At 48.9% G+C, this 22,703-nt stretch overlaps 1 protein-coding gene across 1 annotated transcript in view; it reads left to right on the top strand.

The window, feature by feature from the left end:
* LOC144720450 (ATP-binding cassette sub-family C member 8-like) overlaps positions 1-22,703 on the top strand; it is a 71,771-nt gene that overhangs the window by 23,257 nt on the left and 25,811 nt on the right. The window contains exons 13-23 of the mRNA XM_078597252.1: positions 1-106; positions 1,042-1,176; positions 2,591-2,675; positions 3,584-3,664; positions 5,384-5,521; positions 16,585-16,710; positions 17,753-17,858; positions 19,901-20,134; positions 20,191-20,198; positions 21,492-21,658; positions 22,097-22,166. Coding sequence (XP_078453378.1) covers positions 1-106; positions 1,042-1,176; positions 2,591-2,675; positions 3,584-3,664; positions 5,384-5,521; positions 16,585-16,710; positions 17,753-17,858; positions 19,901-20,134; positions 20,191-20,198; positions 21,492-21,658; positions 22,097-22,166 — 1,256 coding nt within the window. The remainder of the gene's footprint in view (positions 107-1,041; positions 1,177-2,590; positions 2,676-3,583; positions 3,665-5,383; positions 5,522-16,584; positions 16,711-17,752; positions 17,859-19,900; positions 20,135-20,190; positions 20,199-21,491; positions 21,659-22,096; positions 22,167-22,703) is intronic.

Raw genomic sequence — 22,703 nt, 5'->3', positions numbered from 1 at the left:
GGCAGCTCACAATGGTCGTGGGTCAGATTGGATGTGGGAAGTCGTCCCTGCTGAGTGCGACGCTTGGAGAGATGCATCTCGTCAGCGGCTCGGTCTACTGGAACAGGTCAGGCCGTGCCGAGCAGCTCTCCCGTGGGTTGATTGTAATTCTGTTTAGCTTTGCCATTGTACGAGCTTAGCTGCATACAGCATGCTGTCTCTTGTAGCCTATTTGAAGTACAGAAAAAATATAGAGGCATTGGATATCAGCGCTGGCGCAACAGGTTTGCGCGATGAATTATGAACCCTGTCACCCTGATTCTAGATTTGAAGCTTTTGTGACTGCAAGGATTCATATTCTTAGGGTTTTTCGGTAAAGTCACGTAGGTAAAAAATTATTCAAATTAAAATTAATAAAAGTAAAATAAAAAATAAACTAAAAATCACGACGTTTCGGAGGCAACACAAGCTTCCGTCTTCAGGTGGAACCGTCACAGCACGCTTGCTGTATCAAGTAAATGAGTTTGACTCCCCGGCCGTGGCTAACATCGGTGTGCGAGTGATATCTGAAACCAGCCCTCGGCATCACCCTTTACAAGCCACACTGGCCAGTGTGGTGATAGATGGTGTGAAACAACCGCCATGACCGGCACGGCATGGAGAGGCCTTCATCCGGCAGTGGATTGATGAAGTGCTTTACATATAATTACATTGCATATATATAAAGGCATTGCACTTTTTTCACTTAATATTCAGTACATTTTGTCACAGTTCATCGACATGCCATTATTTTATTAATCAATGTTTACATTATTTAATTTGATTATTGTATTTCCTATTTATCATGCTTGCTATTATAATCAACATTGTTGGCAAAGTGTAAACACAAAAAATACTCTGTACATTTCGTCAAGAGCGAAGAGAGAGCCTCAACATTTTGTAAAATGTTCGAAAAATTCTCAAACGTGAGCATTTTTAAATTATTATTTCTCTTCCACAGTTCATCCCGATAGCCAACACGCACTGTTCTAATCATGTCGCATGCCTCCTGATTGACGGCGATTGTCCCCGCTTGGTGTTGCACTTCGCATTTGGCAGGCGACGAGGTTCCGTGGCATACGCAGCTCAAAAACCCTGGATCTTAAACTCCAACGTGCTGGAGAACATCACCTTTGGGAGCCCCTTCGATGAAGAAAGGTTCAACTTTGTTCACCTCATTACGTCTCCATCGAGCTGTACTCTCATTGCTTCGTGGATTAAGGACATTATTTTGTCGCAGGATCGTGAGAGATGCCAGCAGCTTGGGGAGGCCATCATCCAACAGTGGATTGACCATGGCTGATGATGATGATGATCTCATTGCTTATCACATTACACTACTAGGTTCTCTTTCACAAGCGGTAGTGGAGCTGAGACTATGAAATAACATAAAAATGGCACTTCTCATCAGTACGCGGCTGATACGTATATGGTTATTTTATGTATTTATCTGCAATTGTGGTGAAGCGTTGATTTTTGTGAGATGTAGTCTATGATGAAGTGAACACTGTAATGGAAACTACTTTAGATGTGCTCTGGATGCATGCCGTGTCAATCCAGTGGAGGCTTTTTGCACCATTAGAAAGAGAAAACTGATAAGCAATACACGGACGGCCGTAAACATCTTATCCCTTCACATTCTGAGCAATGTGGAAAAGTGGTGGAACCAAGGAATAATTTATCATGGAATATTTTCCAGGGCCCTCTAACCCCCCCTCCCTCCCCAGGGTCCTGGCTTGCCTGATAGCCAAGGGCAGTGGAGGGCAGGAAAATATATTCCAGAACTCAGCCCTGGTCAACTCGATCTGAAATTAATCCCTGGGTGAAACGCTTCACCCCACCCCAGCAATGTGATGAATTATTGAGATTTTAGGTCTCAATGCAATTCAAAAATCGATTATTATTTTGTTACATTGTGAATGGTCGTGCCTCTCTTGGCTACAGGGTTTACGTGCACCCATCCCATACAACATTAACAGTACAAATCTAAAAACATTGATTCTTTCACATATGATTCGATACATGCATTATTCGTTTAGTAATTGACATTGAGAGACATTGAGGTAGTGTCACAGCTGTGAAATGTATTATAATACATTATGATTACAAATGCATTGCAATATTTGAAACAAATACCCACTATATAACCCCCTTTAGTAAAGGCATGAGGTAGGTCACCGAAGTATGTATGTTTAATTTTATCATTACCGTATGTGGCCAACCACGATAATTGGACACACAGTTGAAGCTGTTTAGAATTTCATTGCGAATGGGAAATAGCTGGAACCATTTCCAACGGAACATCTTGACGAGGCTGTGACAAATTCAACGGATTAGTAATTTTCCTCGATTAAACATTTGGATTGTGGGCGTCATCTGATATGTATTACCAACAAATTATAGACCGCCACTCCATATTCCTGCACGGGCAATCATTTGCGCTGTCACCAAGGGAACCGGAAGCCTCTTAATTTAGAATCGTGGATACGGTGATCAATGCAGCTGACAATGTGGGGTTTATAAATGAGTGACGGATTCCCAAGAGGTCTTAACCATTTCCAATGCCGTGCAGGTACAAAGCAGTGATCAACACGTGCTCGCTTCAGCCTGACATTGACATCCTGCCCCAAGGGGACCGGACCCAGATTGGAGAGAAGGTCAGTTGAAAATTGATTGACAAAACAGATTCAATGTAACAACACGAGATCATGAGACATTTAACGAGAACAAAAACAGGGCTGTCCCAAGCGCCTGTTCGATATCGCCTCTAACTCTTTGTTGAAAGTTACAATTTCCGTGATTATATAGACCATAGCGGATACCTCTGAATTATATTGATAAATACATGGTTGGTCGATGTTCAAAGTTGAGTGGATTGTATGTGCTGGTGATGTTGCTGACGCCAGGAATAGTGGTTGTGCTGTTGGTGCTGCTGTTGATGGTGATGCTGCTGGTGGGTAGTGCTAATTGAGTTTATATACCATTCAATTAAACGTGCGCAAATTAGGCAATTACATCTCACAACCTCTGTTGATTGGATAGGTTCCATTTTTTCCTGGTTATTTAGGAAAGCCTCGCTTAGTTTGAAAGCTCTTGCTCAGGAGGGTCCTGGTCGTAATGTGTTTCCAACCGGGTTATGATAGTGCACGTCAGTAACCCAGCACTTCGTGGATCGCGCAGATTTGTGAAGCTTCCAAACTCGCTGGGCTGCAAAGGTGGCCAGGAGATGACAGATCCGCAAATGGATTAAATCCACCTGTGCTGCAACTTGGAGTGTGGTTATTCCCTTTGGTATTCGTTTTTTTCTCTCTGAGTATTTAGATTTCCTCCCATACATCAAGACCTCATTCCAATGCAGGACTCTCCTAAAAAAAATATTGAGACTCAGTAGGGCTTTCTTGGATAACCAAAGGTCATTATTGCAATTATTATATTCGCATGTGAGTGGAAACGAGCATGCCTGGAGAAAACCCATGCAAATGAGGGGATGATACTCCTCGGTTGTGTTGCTTGTGGGGGGGCGGGGGCATAGTGCTGGGTCACTCAGTTCATGTTGTGCCTGCAGGGGATCAACTTGAGTGCCGGGCAGAGGCAACGGATCAGCGTGGCTCGGGCTTTGTACCAACACACGAACGTTGTGTTCCTGGTGAGAAAACACATTCCGAGGACAGACGTGCCAGGATGGGACATGACTCTACAACGAGGACACACGGTGTCCACTTAAAGGGTTGGATTAAACACGTGGTATTGACCGAATGAATGGATGTGGATATGTCCCCGTGGTACAATGGATATTGCACTGGACTTTGTATTCCAGAGGTTGCTGGTTAAATCTCCCATCGCGGCACTCGAAAAATTTGGAAGTTTCTTGAATTCCTCTTTCCACCCGGCAGTAGTCGCTTGTGATTGGGTAAAATGTGGGTAATTGCCACCTCTTCCAAGGCATCTTGCCAGCGTGGAAGAATAGGCCAAAATACATGGTAGAAAGCTTTATGTATTGAATGCGTGGCACACACTAAATAGCGGATTTAAACAAACTATTGTGGTGTGTATTTATGATGCAAACGTGCAGCATTTGTGCACTCGTAGGCTGATGCAAATTGCTCATTTTTAAAAAATATAAAAATGACACGGAAATAAACCCACCACTAATCAGATGGAAGAGTGTGGATAATATTCAGCAACCCGCAGCTGTGGTTGTAAAACAATTGGAAATCAAGAGCAACAGCAGCCATGCGGTCGGATAACGTACATATTTCTGAGAGAATATTCGCGTGTTAGTTTTAATGAGCCAAAATTAGCGTGACAAATTGGGGCAAAAATGTCTTGTTATTGGTTGTAGAGAGAGCAATGCGAATACAATGAATGACAATGTTAATCGTAGTACGGACAGAGGCCTTATTTAACAACAGTAGGAACAGCTGCATTAACAGAAGTAAAAGCAAGAGCATTAATAATGGTACGATGCATTCAAAGAGATGCATTGAGCCAGATATAATGGCTCAACTGAATATTGAATGAGAGATAAAATTATCCTCTAACTACAGCTTGCATCCTACAATTATTACATACCCTGCCAGGAGAAAATTAGATGCATGTTTTCCTATGTCTGCAATAATGCAGGCAACCCATCCTACGTGTTTTACCTGTGCACTTGTTTTTGTAAAGAGTATATTTTTTTATTCAAATGTTGATATTTAGCAACATTGGTAACGCTTGTAAACATTCATACTGACAACTTGATAGTCATTCATATAGGTCCCATTTTCACTCAGAGATATGAACCTTAAAAAGGCTTTGGGAACAACACATCAATATTAGCGGCTTGTTTCAACACTGAGATTGATCCATATCTGTTTAGTCCACGTGTCCCAGAATATAGAGATCACTCATACCACTGCTCACATACCTGTTACAGCAAGTGTGAGTAAATAAAGATTATGCCGTTACACGGAGCTTGTATTATTTCCAATGTGATTGATTCATTCTGCTGTGATGCAACGTGCCTTCTCACACATCAGTGTTTGTTCATAACATTCTGCATTATGCACGTTGATACAAAGTAATTACCAAGCTTGCTGGCACAGTGGTAACGCAACATTACAAAGTTCAATTCCAAATCAAGGGTTGGCTCATCCCTTTATTTCTATGTAAGCAATCATATCGGCACCTTTTTGCGTAAAGTCTGCTCTGGTTTAATTATATGTGACTAAATCCTGCCATAGAAATGTGGAATTTCTAGCCCAAACACAGCTTTGTGTCCTTTGTCTTCAACACAATCGCCCACCCCAAAATGTTGGTCCTGTCCACCGCGTTACCGCATGTGTAGGTTTGTAATTCTTCTTCTTGTTGCTGGTGATGTCAGGACGACCCGTTCACAGCCCTGGACATCCACCTCAGTGACCATCTGATGCACAGCGGCATCCTGGGCCTACTGCACAACGACACGCGCACGGTCGTGCTGGTGACGCACAAGCTGCAGTACCTCACTCACGCAGACTGGGTGAGTGCCCCCAACCTTCACGCCAGGGCTGCCACCTGTTCTGGTTTTCCCAGGATGTCCTCTTTTTTTGGAGCCAGCCATCCAGGCTAACACGTAGAGTCTTCTCGGAATATTCTCGTCCAATGTTTTGGCAGTTGTATAGTCACACGCACAGGGCTTAATTCCTAATTATGTGACTCTGCTAGGCTGGCTTAGAGGAGGGATTGGTGGCGTAAAGAGCGACCACTATCATTCATGGTACGCCCATCCATTTAATGCTATATTACTGTTCGCTGTGTTCCTATAATCCGACACACATGTTTTCAGTATCACGAGGACAATAAAATACAAGATGGATGTAATGTAGCAAAATAATTCCCAGAACAGCGTTCTCATTGTTCTGGCTGAAATAAACCTCGGAATAGACTAAAAACAATGCATTTGCATGCTGTCATTCCCCCTTACAGAATTGTGAAATATTCATCTTTCTATGATATGTCCGAGTTTTTTTCCGAGGTGGCAATCCGAATTCTCACTTGCTCACTCATTCACTCAGTTCAATCAATCAAACAGTGAAGCAGGCAGAGATCCTGCAATCAGTGATTCAGTCATCCATCATCAAACAGTCAGTAAAGCTAGTCAATCAATTATCCAGCAGTCTCTGAACAGGAACAAAGTATAATTGATCGTTAATCATTTGTTTAGTAAGTAAAACAACATTAACAATGGACGCAAATATACAGATACAATAAACATTTTCTTTGCAAGAAATTAAATAAGGGTCACTTGAGTGACGTCAGCTGCTTTTGCAAACAACCAATGCCTTTATGTTAGCAAGGTCATAGGAAGCAGGACAAAAGGATCCATTATAAGAAAAACACGGAACATGATGTGTCCTGTGGCTCACCCACTGGCTCACAGTTTGACTAAAATGTGTGATTCAAAATAGAGGCTTTTGTGGATAATAAAATATAATATTGGTCGTGAAAGCCGATGTGTAAATGTGAGATTCAGTTGCCTGCTTCACTGGCTGGCTCATAAGTTCGGTCCACTGCTTGGCTTGCCAGATAATATGTCTGCAATGTTAATGCCACAAAACATAAAATTAACCTGTTATAATTAAGTGCTTTCAATGTATCTTGTATTATCGTGGACTTCAAATGGAATTGAACTGAGTGGTAGCTGTCCAACAAACATCAGTAAGTTGCATCACAGTAATGTATAATGAATGAACAAAAGTGATTCTTGTGTATATGTTATTTTTACAAAGAAGTCGTAAAAGATCGTACATTATTCATTGATTCAATAATGAACATCAGTTTGACATTTTTACATCCTTTATTATCGAGAATGTGCGTAATTTGACTCCAATTTGTTTCTGATATATTTAATTAGGCTTAGGTGTCAAGCAATAGTGCCGTGTGGGTATATTCAGTGCAGGAGATGCATAGGGTTTTTTTCCCCCTAATATTGCAGGCAGTCATCTCAAACCCTGCATTAAGGTAAGCTCATATTCTAATTACAGCTCAAGACAATATTCACATGAAAGGCGCATTACTCGTTTATTAGTGCTAATGAGATTCGATCAGGCAAACCATGGACACGCTTATCATGTGTAGAGAGGAGCCGACACGAGATTGCAGGGGTCTCGTCCTTTATTCCTTTCCTTCCATTCACACCTGTCGCCACCCGTCCCAATCCCGTTCCCGCCAAAGGCCTCTCTTTCCCGCCCGTTCTCTCCTTATATCCCCTCGATCACCCCTCCCCCTAACCCATCTATTGGTGGGAATCCTTCCCCTGACACCCCTACATCACCCCCCCCCCCCCGGAGAAAAAATAACCGTCCTCGGTTCTGCCTCCCCCATGGACCATTTAAGTCTCCCCATGCCTCCCACCACTGACAGTGACGACAGCCCTTACCCCCCCCCACAACCATACAATGCAATATAACACAACAAATCAATTGCGCGGCCTGCCCAGGTCTCCAGCCAGCATCCCGTAACAGCCCGGACATCCACAGGCAGCAGATGACCGTGGCGGCCCCCTCCTTCGAAGGCCCTCTCGTCGCGGTCCCTGGTTCGGTGGTGCCGGTGTCGCCTTGCCTGGCGCCGCTGTCTCTCCGGCCCCCGCTCGTGCCGCCGCTCCGTCAGGCCTCACATGGGGTGCTGTAGGTGACAAGGGAACACAGGGCACCGAACCCCCTGCCGGTCGGCGCGTGGTGGTCGGCGACCTTGGCCTGGGTAGGGATGATGATGATGTTGGCAGTGATGTTGGTGGTGATGTTGGTGAAGATGACGGTGGAGAGATGTATGGCTTAAGGCGGGTGGGGTGTACAAACCATCGTCGCTTACCCAGTTGGACCTGGACGCACTGCGGTCGGAGTGCTTTGATGACCTCGACCGGCCCTTTCCAGGGTCGGTGCAGCTTTGGTGAGAGGCCAACCGGCACCTGAGGACAGTGTAGCCATGCCTGGTCCCCGACTTTAAAGGGCTTGGCTGTCACTGTCCTCTCCCGTATCCGTACATTACTCTCTTGGCTCGCGGCCGATGCGGCCTCGGCTGCTTGGCGGGCCTCTCTCAAATAAATGAGGGAGGTCTTTAGTGCCTTCGGCCATGCGTCGGCTCTTGCCGGAATGTCCGTCAGCTGCACCTCAATAGGCGGAACGGGATCCCGTCCGTACATCAGGAAAAACGGCGAGAACCCCGTCGCCGCGTGTGGGGCCACCCTGTACGCCGCTAAGACCGATGGAATGTGGAGGTCCCAGTCGGAATGGTTTTCGTCCACCACTTGGGACAGCATGGCCGCTATGGTGCGGTTAAGCCGCTCTACCATCCCATCGGTCTGGGGATGATATGGAGATGTTCGGACCTTTTTAGTGCCCAGGATAGAGCAGACGTCCTTCAATAGCTGTGAGGAGAAATTCCTGCCCTGATCCGTGAGCAACCGCTCCGGTGCCCCTTTATCAAGGACATAGCCTCCCACGAAGGCATCGGCGATGGTCTGTGCCGTTTGGTCCGGGAGGGCCCACGCCATCGGCCACCTCGTGCAGTACTCGACTCCGACCAACAGGTATTTATTTCCCCGTGGCGTGACCGGCAGCGGTCCCAAGATGTCCAACGCAACCAATTCGTTGACCCTGGTCACCGTGATGGGCTGTAGGGGCGCCCGGCTTACCCGGGGTGGCGGCTTTCGCCGCGCACATTCGACGCAGGTAGCGACCCATCGATGCACGTCAGCGGTCATACCTGGCCAAAAGTACCGACCCTGTAATGTGTGCAGTGTCTTCCGCCCTGCCAGATGCAGCAGCTGGCGGCCGTGTACGTCCATAACCAATTGTTGACGCAGCGACTCCGGAACTACCAGGCATCGCCGGCGCCCTGTCGGGTCCCATCGCATGAGGAGATCCTCCCATACGATGTACTCCTCCCCCCCTGCCTCTGCTGAGGCGCGTAGTGTTCGCAGTGGGGCTTCCTCCAGCTGTAGCCGTCTCCAATCGTCCAAGGTCAGCCCCAGGTCGTGGTCGGTCAGCTGGACCTCACCCTGTGCGCCCTCCGCCGTGCGTACGGGAGCGATGACCGTCCCCTCCGGCCTCGCCTCCTTGCAGCGTGCCCCGCCTGTGGTGCATGCACAAGGGCCCTGGGGCACCAGTCGGGACAATGCGTCTGCGTTGGCATGTCTGGTCCCTTTGCGATGCACTACTTGGTACCTGTACTCCTGCAGGCGTTCTATCCATCTGGCCAGCTGGCCCGAAGGCTGGTCGATGCGGAGCGAATACTGCAAGGCCGCGTGGTCAGTGCGGACCGTAAATTTGCGACCATACAGGTAGGGTCGGAATTGCTGCACAAAGTGAACGACTGCCAGGAGTTCCCTACGTGTGACGCAGTAGCGCTGCTCCGCTGATGAAAGCACGCGACTACCATAGGCGATAACCACCTCCCGACCCTGCTGGACTTGCGACAAAACACTGCCGATGCCCACATCGCTGGCGTCCGTGTCCAGGATAAAGGGGAGGCCAAAATCCGGAAAGGCCAATGGTGGTGCATCTGTCAGACGTGAGCGCAGCTGCTGGAATGCCTCTTCCTCCAGAGGGCCCCAATAAAACCTCTGGTTCTTCGCCGTCAACACGTGCAAGGGCTTGGCAATGGTTGCGAAGTTGGGCACAAACCGGCGGTAGTAAGAAACGAAACCCACAAACCGGCGTACCTCCGGAACCGTTGTGGGAACAGCCCAGGCCCTCACGCAGGCCGTCTTTTCCGGGTCTGTAGCCACTCCCGACTCACTGACGACGTGGCCCAAGTAGCGTACCGACGACTGCATAAGGTGGCACTTCGACGGCTTGAGCTTCAAGTTCGCGTTCCGGAACCGCAGGAACACCTGACGCAATCGGTCAATGTGTTCCTCGAATGATCGGCTGAAAACAATGACGTCGTCCAGGTAGATGAGGCACGTTTCCCATTGGAGGCCTGCCAAGGCCAACTCCATTATGCGTTGGAACGTTGCCGGCGCCGTCTGGAGGCCCATAGGAAGGCAGTTGAACTCGAACAGGCCCTGTGGTGTCCGGAATGCTGTTTTAGGCCGGGAGTCCGCGTCTAGTGGGACCTGCCAGAACCCGGACAACAAATCCAGCGTACTGAAAAATTTTGCTCCCGCCAGTGCATCCAATGAGTCGTCGATACGTGGTAGGGGATATGCGTCGGCCAGCGTGACGGCATTGAGGCGTCGGAAGTCCACACAGAATCTCAGTGACCCATCTGACTTCTTGACTAGGACCACCGGTGCCCCCCAGGGACTCGAGGATGGAGAAATTATGTCGGCCCGCAGCATCTCCTGCACCGCTTGTTGAATGTGCCCTTTTTCCAATGGGCTCATTCTATATGTGTTTTGGCGCAGGGGTGCGGCATCTCCCGTGTTGATGTGGTGCTGTGACAGATTTGTGCGCCCTAGGTCGAACGGTCCCCGGCTGAACACGTCCGAGAACTCCTGCAATAACGAGTGCAGCTGCTGTTTCTGGTCGGGCGGCAATCCCGGCTCAGGCCCCGCCAGCTGGTCCATCCACGATTTGGCCCCTCTGTCCTCGGACTGGCTGATGCTGCCTACAAGCTCGGGCTCTGTCCCTGGGGCTCCTAGTGACAAGGGACTAACGTGGGCCAGAACTGTTCCCTCCTGCACCGTCGCTGTTCTATCGGAGGTGTTCAGCACCTGAATGAACAGATGCTGGTTCCTCTGTACAATAGTTTCGGCCCCCACCAGCGCATGACGATCCATGGCCGCTGACGCCGGAGACACCAGGATGGGTGAGTCTGGTCGGGCTGTCACGAGGGGGGACCGATATTGCAGCGGAACCAGCATCTGGGCTGCCGGGGGAATGGAGACAGACTTACTGACCAGAGCCTGCACGTAGGGTACACCCCGGCTGGCCCCCTCCGCCTTTAGGAAATGGAGATGCGTTCCCTGGACTTCCACCCGCCCATTGGCCAGATCGATTTTCATTGGCATCCGCCTCAGAAAGTCCGTCCCCAACAGGCAGGGTACGGGCAACGTTGCGGAGACAAGGATGGGTCCTGCTACCGAAAGCTGCCCAATCTGTATCGGGGCTTCAACCTGGCCCAGGAAGCCCATGCTGCCTCCATTTGCTGCAATGAACGTTGTCTTGACGGGGACTAAAGGTCGGATTTTATCCGGCAGCATCTCATGCATGGTGCTCGAGATGATCGTGGCTGATGCTCCCGTATCGACCAAGATACGTGCCGACACTCCCGCGATTTCCCCGACCAGGACCGAGGTTCCTGACGTGGCCGCTACCACCCGCCTTGCCAGCTTCCTCCATTGTGTGGCTGAGTCCGGCCACTGACCAGGCGGCGTCTCGTTATCCTGTGGTGCATGGTGAAATGATGGGGGATGGGTGTGGATGGACTGAAGATGGGGTTCCTCCCTTTGGAGTGCGTCACAGCAGGGTGAACGCGCCCTTGTTACATAGTGTGGGCTTACCCCTGGGTTGCGGGCTGGGCTCTCTATGTAGTGCAAATTGCCCCCCCTAGGTGACGTAGGATGGGCCCCCCTTGTGGTGTGGGGGGGCCCCCCCATTGTAGGGGGCGGTGGGGACTGGGGGGTGGGCCTTCCCGTGAGCCCCTCCCTTTCCTTTGTCACGGGGGCGTGGTCCCCCTGGTTCCGTCTCGCTCTGTCGCAAAGCGGTGGTGAGGCGGGTCGTGGAATTGCTCCAGGGCGCAATGTCAATCGTGTGGGCTGCCTCCGCCCCCGGGCCGTTGCCCCTGGCAACTCGCCGGCGTTGCAGGTAACTGGTGACGTCACGCCCGCCGGCGACGTCACGCCCGCCGGTGACGTCACGCCCGCCCGCGAACCCACGCCCGCCCGCGAAACCACGCCCACCCGCGACGTCACGCCCGCCCGCGAAACCCCGCCCGCCCGCGAAACCACGCCCACCCGCGACGTCACGCCCGCCCGCGAACCCACGCCCGCCCGCGAGACCACGCCCGCCCGCGACGTCACGCCCGCCCGCGAAACCCCGCCCGCGCGCGACGTCACGCCCGGCATCGACGTCGCTGCCGGCCGCGACGTCACTTCCGCCCGCGACGTCACCTCCGCCCGCGACGTCACCTCCGTCCGCGACGTCCCTCCCGGCGTCGGCGCGACTCCCGGCGCGGTCCCCGGCCTCGGCGCGATCCCCGACGCGGTCCCTGGCCCCGGCGCGATTCCAGGCGCGGTCCACGGCCCCGGCGCAATTCCCGGCGCGATCCGCGACACCACTTCCGACCGCGACGTCACTTCCGGACGCAACGTCACGTCCGTTCGCGACGCCACTCCGGGTCGCGATGCGACCACAGGCCCCGGCGCTATCCCCTTCCCCCGACCAGAACAGCGGGGACCGGGAAACGACACCACCGGCGCCCACCCCGAGGAGACTCCCGGTGAGTTCGCGGCGTCGGAATTGTAATTACCCGGCCCGCCCGAGAGGCCGGGTGGGACGGCGTCACTCGCCTGGCTCCTGTCGGCGTTCGGCCCCGGCAGGTTCCAGGTGACGTTGGCGGCCTCCGGCTCCGTGCGGCACCCCCTCGCCACATGCCCCTCGCGACCACAACGGTGGCAGACCCACGGGGCGTTGCGTCGGGGGGGCTCGGCGCGATGTTGTAGAGGCGGCTGCCAGCGACGCGGCGGCTGGTCCCTCTGCTCCGCCAGTCCCCGGATCGCCGCGTACACCTCCCGCAGCGATGGCTCCGTCTCAGACGTCGGCGGTCCGTCCCCAGATGCCCCACCGGCAGCCTGTGGTGACGGTGCAGGTTCGGCGGTTAGTGTCGCTGGACCAAGTAGCGCCGCAGCAACGGCTCGGCTGTTCACCCCCGCCGCGCCAGCCACCGGGCCCACGGGTGGCGCCCGGCCCATGACCTGCTCGTGGGCTTGGATGGTCCGGGCAGCCCACAGCGAGGTGCGTTCTTCCGGCGTCACTACGGGCATTACAACGCCGGCGCGGCAAGCGTAGGCGATGAGGTGCTCGACCACGAGGTCCTCGAGCGCTTCTTCAGCCAGGCGAGGGAAAGCTCTCCTCGCCAACACGAGCAGCGCCCCCCTGTAGGCTAAAGGGGATTCTTTAGCCCCTCGCTGGCGATCCTGGAACCGTTTAAAGGCTCCTTCCGCCGGGCAATAGATCTCCCCCAAAGCCTCGTAGGCCGCCTGTAGCGTGGACTTGCTGTGCGAGGGAAGGGAGGTGTAAGAGGAGAGTGCTTCTTTGCCCAGAACAGATGGCAGCGCTCGTAGGGCCTCTTGGTCTGTCCACTCGAGAGCGTGGAAGGCAGCCTCGAATCGGCGGACAAACTCCTCCCAATCTTCTTCCTCAGCCACAAACTTGTCGACGGGCCCCAGCCGACGCGGCCGTCCGGCCACCTGCTCTCCGTGTTGGGTGTTTAGCCCTGGGGGTTTTGGCGGGAGCGGCGGCGGCTGGCGTGACGAGGTTGGTTGCGGCTCCTGCCCGGCCGGCTGGTCGGCGTCCGGTTCCCGTGGCCTCTCGTCCCGTAGTACGCGTGGGGGTGGGGGTCCCGGTGCCGGCGGGCCCCCCATAGGGAGCCTCTGCAAGAGCTCCTGGAGCGCCCTCTCCACGCGGGCCATGCGGTCCTCCATGCGATCCTCCAGGCGATCCGGGCCCCCTTCTGCTGCTTCTGACAGCAGGCCCCCTTGTTGCCCAGGATGTGAAGGATCCCCGGCCCCTGCTTCCTCCTCCCTCGGCTCCCTCCCGCGAGGATTCTTCTTTGTAGCCATTAGGATCCCACCGCTGCCACCAAATGTAGAGAGGAGCCGACACGAGATTGCAGGGGTCTCGTCCTTTATTCCTTTCCTTCCATTCACACCTGTCGCCACCCGTCCCAATCCCGTTCCCGCCAAAGGCCTCTCTTTCCCGCCCGTTCTCTCCTTATATCCCCTCGATCACCCCTCCCCCTAACCCATCTATTGGTGGGAATCCTTCCCCTGACACCCCTACACATGCAATACATTTTATTTTTGTAACTGGTTTATACACTGCTATCTAAACCCAGCAACCTGTCTTAATACCCGGCCACAACGAACAGTAGTGAATGGTATGGCAACCAATCCAACTAATTCACCAATATTTGCTGACAGGTTAGGTGAAGTATGCTCAGATCATTATGCCATTGAAAACCCTTCTTCCTGGAGTGAATTGACAAAGCTGAAAATTAGTATGTGTTGTTATTTTACTTTCAGGAATGATTAATACATGGTGGCCGGATGGCTAAGGGGTCCGAGCACTGGGCCAGCACGACTGACATTCTGTCTTACAATCTGGGTTTTCAAGTGTTCTTGCTTCGTATGTTGGCAAAAGCTTACAATGGGACATCTAGTTTGGCGATCTGCTCAATGGCTTTCTGAGATGTATGTACGTAGTCAACCGTGATGAATCGGAGGTGTGGATGCTATGTGTAAGTGCCTGCAGCAACAAATCTCAGTGGGCAGGTTGATCCGATATGCTCTATGGTCTGGGACTCATGGCTCCAGTCCCATTTGGGGTAACATCCCTGATCTTTTCTCCTTTTGATGCTGCTAATCCTGCATAATGCACAGGCATAATATGACTTTGAAACCCCCCCGCACACCTCCTACGCATTTCACAAGTAGTACTAATCACATAACTGCATTTTCCATAAATATGCTAAATTCCTCTTGATATGCAAATTATTTTGTCAAGGCGCCCTTCCCCCCTTCCAACCCAGCTTAAATATACGCTCCAAGCGTGGTGGTGTTTCATTCAGACGCTGTCTCCCCGACAGACCTGGTCTTCACCTGAGGACGGCTGCTTGCGTTGTGGCCAAAACGTCGTGAGAATTATTTTATTTTATTATGTTTTATTTTTATTATTTTATTACTTCCCTTCTACGTGACTTTACCGAAAGAACCAAGAAGATGAATCCCTGCAGTCACGAAAGCTTTAAATCGAAAAATCCCTGATCTTTCCACTCGTGAAGCAGACGGCTGTGTCATCGCCCACGTCCAAGCACGTTGATGGTCACAGCCTGTCACCAATAACTGCACAAACATCCCGTATATTAAGTTTGGCTTTCATGAAATTCAGCAATTTCAACAATATGAGACTCTAACAGAAATGCTTTGGCTTGACTGCCATGTAACAAACATTAATTTCGCAGGGTTCTTGGGAAATTGCAACACCCCTAGTGTAATCTAGGTCACTTAAACATATCTCAGAAGTAATTTTGATATTACCTTTCACGGGATATTTTTGCACACATTGTGATCCACATCTCGGCAAGAGTTCTGAATGAGTTTTCTTGTCATTACATGGCACTTCTTTGTTTTGTCACGTGTGCATTTGTGCCGGGCCAGGCGGAAAAATTATCATTTGCATAATGCGGTGTCCTCAGACTGCCACTAAGCTTGGTTAGCAGACAATAATGTTTTCAACAATGTGCCTCACCGTCTATCTTACACCACAGCTACAGTTCAGGTTGTCGTGTAAGCCCCACCTTAGCAGGCTTGTTGCGCACAGGAAACCTTGGCCAGTGTGGGAACACTTGATCAAAAGTAGGACTGCCGGAACGTGCTGTCGTCCACGAGGGATGGGGTCCTTGTTGACTATGAGAGCCACTCCTCCATGCCACGGTGACTCTGCTAACACATCCTGGCGTGGCATGTTGGTCCAGAGTGAATGCCGTGATGGCAGATGGGCAGGAAACAGGCGAAAGAGGCCATGACACGGCACTGAAAGCACAATCGCAATAAATGTGGGGAAAAGACAATGAATGAAAGTTATAATGCAGCAATTACATACGTAAAATGAATTTGAATTGGTATTTCTGTCATAGTGAGTTACATGGATTCGCAATGTGTGTAAGTGTCATATTTCCCTGCAGCAGTTTGATCCAGAGAAGTTTGTGGAAGCAGAGCACAAAGGGTGACATTCTAAATGTAACTCGCCAAACAGTTGTGATTGTTTAATCATTATTAAATGTAAACTCGCCGTGTGCTTGCAAGAAATGCGAACCAATTTCTCTATTTTTCTTAATGTTCACAAAAGTATTGATTTGTACGGAATTATTGAATGCTTCATGTTTTTACCGAGCCTGTTAGCAGGCACCGGTAGCACAACAAGAGGAGTAGTGTGCCCAGCACCTTTATATCCCCAGTTGTAATGTTGGCAGCCAAATGCCAGATGCACAATGTAGGCTGTATTGACTTAATGGGTGCTCCGGGTGAGATTAAGATTCCAATTCCGTTAGTTGTACATAAACAGAATTGTGAGTTGTGGCATCTGTTCAAGCAATCCATACTCAAGTACAACGGAAACACGATGAGGGAGATTAATAATGAATCTATTGATACGATTATCCAATAACTTAATGCATGCATATTTGATTTTGTAAGACTTTGTCTGTTACTAAATATATCTATCTCTCTGCTACGAAGAAGGGTAATTACCCAAACACTTTTCCTATCATGTAGATAAAGCAGAAATATGTATTGTTTTCCTTTTAGGGCGGTGTCAATAACGAACAAGGAACAACACAGAGGTGTGCTTGCGTATGTATTTGATTCTGCCATTCCAGATCGTTGCGATGAAGGACGGGACGGTGCAAAGGGAAGGCACCCTCAAGGACATCCAGACGTCAGACCCTGAGCTCTACGAGATGTGGAAGGAGCTCATGAATAAGCAGGACGAGGAGCTACAGAAGGTGTGTGGACGTTTACACCATTGGAACCTCATTTGCCAGTAACAAATATGATAATTGGTTTTGCGCCTTTTGGCGTCATCTGGTCCAACCCATGTGAGACTAGGCTCTAAGGAAAGCTGTCTCGGGTGTGGACCAATCAACTTCAAGGACAGTGCACATTATCAGAGTTATGTTTTTTGTTTGCATTATGACTGCAGGTATTGTGGTCTATGCAAACATGACTCCTTGTAAAAAAGGTGTCAGTTTTGTTGCCAGATAGAAGGGTAAAAAAAACAATTATCGTGTGTGGGTGTCTGCTCACTTCCCTGCACTCAAAACGGACCATCCCAGTTAATTTTCCCTGTCGGTGGTGAATATATCTTCATCGGTGCTGGACCACATTCCCAGACCAAATGTCTACTTAGCCTTACATGAGTTCCGAGTGCAATCTGTAAATATCGCATTGGGCGGAAAAAGATTTCCAGCCGCAGGGCCTGCCACGCGTACGCCGTGCTGGCCTGAGCAGCTGCTCGCTTAGAGAATTTGCTCTTGCTCAAGCGGCCTGGATGTTATATTCTTGGTTCTTTCGGTAAAGTCACGTAGAAGGGAAATAATAAAATAATAAAAAATAAAAACACAATAACATGAAATTCTCCCGACGTTTCGGCCACAACGCAAGCAGCCGTGTTTTTATTTTCATTATTGTGTTTTATTTTTATTATTTTATTATTTCCCTTCTACGTGACTTTACCGAAAGAACCAAGAATATGAATCCCTGCAGTCACGAAAGCTTTAAATCGAAAAAAAGCCTGGATGTTGGCAATGTCGACCCATCATCACATACCCCAGCAAGACGAGCCAGACAGTCCACTCTTGCAAGAAAATCACACCCACTCTGCTTGTGCAATAAAGGTCTGCCAAGGGCACTGTGAAAGCGGCAGAGTAAATGTGAACGATTCAAAGCGCTCGGCTCTTAAGTGCATTGTAATTTTGCACACCGAACTGAGTTGGATTTTTCCCAATGATGGCCCATATTGATAGTGCCTTTTGATATCTTTCCCAGGAGACTATTATTCAGAGCAGAACCGTTTTGGAGCGAAAGAACCTTCGGCGTGCGATGTACTCCAAAGAAGTGCTCGTAAAAACGTCGTTTGAGGATGAAGAAAACGGTAATATTGCCTGCCACCTTGTCATGAGTCCTGCACAAGGCCAAACTATAAAGTGTCTCATTTTCATATTCGAGGGTAAAAGGCCAGCTCCATTAATTGTGGCTTCTGTTTTGACCTGAACTTTGTTCCAGGTGAAGTGCTACACATTCATGAAAATGCAAATGTGTGTTTCGTTGAAACCTGCGGTGGTTGGTGTGTGATGGTAACACGGATTGCGCTGTCTTGTGCACCACTCCCGCTTGCTCAGATCTGATGGCCATTCATGTGATATTTCGCGGGGGCAAGTATCCGTGTGGGTTTGTCCTAAGAAGTGTGCGTGTGATTTGTCATCTGACACGAGATGCTCCTACTTGGCTGCATTTAGAAAGGGCAACCAGACGCGCAGATGCCGCAGAAAGTAATTTTGAACGTTTTAAGGGCGTTTAACGCAAGTAATTTGGAGCATAAATCTTCATAAAGGCAGAGTTGTCGCCCTTTAACTAGATGCAGCCAACTGCAGTGTGGGAAAAAGTTTCCCAATTTCGCGAGAGGAAAACGTTCTAACGGCTTTTATATCTCTAATATTGTGACACTGTGCTCGGCACAGATGGTGAATGGGGGGGCAGGGTGTGTGTGTGTTTGTGTTTGTTTGTTGGTCTGGCTGGCACATCAGATCATGATTTTTGTTCAGAGGCAGAGTTAACAAAACCCCCTACAAATTGTTTTTGAACCACTCATAACATGTGAGTGTTTGACTTAACAATGACTTCACATGTTCTGCCGTGCGTATAACCGAGATCATTTACTGCAAAGGAGTGCACATGCACTCTGCTTCATTTTGCAGGGATGGACACTTCTATTGCTTCAGCCCAACCTTAGTTCCATCACTACAGTTTTGTTCTCATCAGCTATGACGACAACGGTCACTTAAGCAATAGGTCACATTGTCGACACAGAAGGTCTAGAATATGTTTAAGCGAAATCCACACATAACGATGCATTATTGCCTTCCATATTGGATAATAGCGATTCTAGTTCAGTGTTGATAGCTTTGGCGTCAATTTCACATTTCATGATATTTTTATGCAAACTCAAACTTGCACTCTATTTAAAAACCCTAACCGACTTAAAAAAATAATCGTAACATTTTGATGCACAAAAGATGAAAGCCAATTAATTTCACACCGCAAAAATCTGCAAAGTGATGTTTTGTTATTGTATGTAGATTTTAAGTACAATATAGCGCAACGGTTAATGTATATTTAATAAATGTAATGAACCGTTTTCAGACACAACAGTCATTCAGCAATTTGGAAGCAAGGTTTGGTAGCTCGTGCAGTTTTATCCCAAAGTCACTGGACTTCACAATCACTGAGAATGGCAGTGAGTTGGACTCTTGAATCCATCTGTGCAAAGGTTTGAGTCTTACTTCCTAGTATGCTAGGATTTATGTGGGTAATTCAGTTTCCTCCCATGTGCCAAACACTAATTACTAGAATTGGCCAAACATCCCAAAGCAACACTCTGCAGAAACACAATCTTGAGACTACCCTGAGGTTTTTCTGGATGAATAAAGAGCATTAACTCAGAGCATGTAAGCTGTCAAGAATCATATATGCACAGAGAGTGAAGGATACTGAGACAGTGTAATGGTTAGCACACACGACTTGCAATCCAGAGGTCACCAGTTCGATTCGATGTCCCATTTAAATAATGGCCAAGGTTATTAAATCCCACCTCTGTCCACCCTCCAGTATACACGAGCACACCGCACTCAGTCAAACATCAGGTTGCTTGTGGCTAATACTCCCACCTCATGCAAGACGTTTGGCCAGCTTGAAAGAATAGGCCAAATACCCTCTTGAGAAAGACTCTCTCGAGATCCCTCTAATAGAAGCCCATCTGTGAGCAAGCAATTTACCTTTTCATTCAACTGAAATTCATGATGATGGTAACGTTTGCGATCATGGTAATAATAGTGGTGGTAACGATGCTGCTGCTGCTGCGATGCTGGTGTTGTATATTTTGTAAGACGCTTGCCGTGGCATGTGATGCACACACAGAGGAGGAGCTGGAGGTACACACGCAGGCCCGGGAGACGGCCACTAATCGCCAGCTGCCGGGACTGCCTCTGGGCGAGTGGCGGTCATACCTGGCGGCCAGCGGGTGGCCCCTACTGCTGCTCATCGTCCTGTCTCAGCTTTGCAAGCACGTCTCCATGGCCGCGCCAGACTTCTGGCTCGCCATGTGGACCAGCCGCGCCCTCAATGTCACAGCTCAGAACCACACCTGCACCAGTGACCTGCTACCCGAGGTGCCGACGCGGCGGCTGTAGAGCCGAGGTCCCATGTAGAGGTAGAGGTCTCATGCCGAGCTGAGGTCATGAGTAGAACTCAGATCCCATGTAGAGCTGAGGTCCTGGGTAGAGATTCCTGCAGGAATGATATGCTGAATCTCATGATTCCTCGAGCGGTGATTCCTTCAAGAAAGTGATTCCTATAGGTGATTAGATGAATTGGGGGAAGAGAGGGAGAAGGAGGGTTATAGAGCTGTCTATGCAAACTGGGTGCTCCGTATTTAAATTGTTTTGTCATTGACTCTTTCTCTCAATATATTCATTATGCCAAGAAAAATAAGAAAATTTCTTAAATGATCAACTTGGTTTACTTACACTTGGTTTTTATATTTAAAAAAAAGACATTATTACTATGTTTATGAAGAAGAAAAAAAGTTCAAACAGAGTTATAGGTGGGACACTGTGCCACCATATTCCATGACCTTGCTGTGATATTATAGATTTTTTTTTTCCTGCACCTCGGCCATGAATTTTACAAAAAATGACCGTGACAAAATCATAGCCTTCCCCATCGGTAATCGGTGCGACACCCCCCCTCCCCCACTTCCCTCAAACCACGACAAAATGACTTTCAAACGGGTAAACAACAGTGTGGTGAAGTATGGTGAAACGATTGCTGTATCCCATCGCTTGATTTGACAACGCTGAAGTAAATGTCGCTTTTAATATTGCTGAAATTGAGCTGACCATAAACATTTGTACGTGGTTCATGCCCAAAAAGCATTTGTGGTGAGAGAAAAGTAACCCCCATCATACTCTTACATGCCTTATTGGCCTTAATATACAGGGCGATCAATGTATACATACCCCACTAAAATGATGAGGAGATAGAGGGAGAACAACATTTGATATTAAAGCCTCTTAATGTCTCACATCAATCTCAGTAAAAATATTAAATATTTAACGCTGTTCTTTGTAAGAGATTGAGCCATCGCTGTCACAATATTTAATCACTTTCTGGGAAAAAAGTAAGAGGATAATTAGAATTCAGCATGGTATTTATGAATAGATCATGTTATTTAATATCCTGAAGTCTGACACTCCGCTTGTGCAAATGATTCATGTCTTTTTGTCCTTGTCTCTGTGTTGCCCATATCCCTGTGTATTTGAGCAGCACTGATTGCTGTTTGTCATTGTCTCTGTGCCTTCAATCACTGTTGGTAAGCGTTTGTCTCTTTGTGAATCTCCCGCTGCGCTGTGTCTTCGAGCACCCTTGATGGTGTTTGTCTGTGTGTCGCCCATAGTCCTGTGTCTTTGAACATCATTGATTGGTGTTTGTCTCTGTGTGTCGCCCGTAGGACTGTGCCTTCGAGCACCACTGGTATGCGTCCGTCTTCGCCGTACTCTGCTGCCTGGCCGTGGTCATGTGTCTCATCTCGTCGCTCGCCGTCGAGTGGGTGGGACTCAAAGCGGCACGGGGCCTGCACAAGAGGCTGCTGGGGCGCATCGTGCGTGCTCCTTTGAGGTGCAGGCCCCTTTCGCTCACATGTCATCGTCGTCGTCATTATCGTCATCAGCAGCATTGCCTCCATAATAATAATTTTCATCATCAGCAGCATCTTCATTACTATCGTCATCACTAGTAGGAGCATCTTCATTACTATTTTCATCATCAGCAGCAGCTTTGTCTTCATTATTTCCAACAGCAGCAACTTCATCGTCACTTTTTGGTCATTGTCATCAGCAGACGCTGCATTTTCTTATATTTTGTCCTGATCATCATCATTATCAGCAGCATTGTCTTCATCATTGGTGTTACCATCATGATTGTTACTTGTTATACGTCAGACCAAAAGTGCCAGTGTTGTTGATCATGAAGATTATTGTTGTATTGGCAGATTGATTTACCAATAACTGACGTTGATTGAAATGCCTTGTGATAACGTGTGTATATGCATTGCAGGTTCTTTGACACTACACCCCTGGGAAGCATTCTAAATAGATTCTCTGCTGACTTACACATGATTGATCAGGTCAGTGGGAAGTGTGAGTAATAGTGAAATGGAATGTGTGTGTATATATATGCATATTCCTCAAAGTTTACCTAGCCTGACACAAGAGCTGTGATAATGCCACCACCACCTGTATGTGTGCATGTAAAATATATTTCAAACTTAATTTGGAGCTTTCGTGACTGCAGGAATTACTCTTTGGTTCTTTCGGTAAAGTGACTTTACCGAAAGAACCAAAGAGTAAAATATATTTCGCGCCATACATAGCCAATCATGCTAATCGGATGTACCAGGGGAAGGACAAGAAACTAAACACAACAACAAGCAGTTCTAAATAACTGCGTTTTCAATTCAGATTTAAAACTGCATAAAATTGTAACGATCAAAATTAAGAAGCACCAAAACTGTATTTCAAAAGTAGGCCAAGGCCTCCTATTGGCGGAAAGAGGCCTCCGCGATGATTGGTCGGGAGGCAGGGGTTTGAAAAGGTTGGAGGAAAGATTGAAGCGGGGGGTAAAAACAGGAAACAGAGCGGAACCCGGAGGCGACGGTTGGGAA

This window comes from Lampetra planeri, chromosome 8 (genome assembly GCF_965212315.1).
Source record: "Lampetra planeri chromosome 8, kcLamPlan1.2.h2, whole genome shotgun sequence".
NCBI classification, from domain to species: domain Eukaryota; kingdom Metazoa; phylum Chordata; class Hyperoartia; order Petromyzontiformes; family Petromyzontidae; genus Lampetra; species Lampetra planeri.
This window is presented reverse-complemented; position numbering and strand designations above follow the sequence as displayed.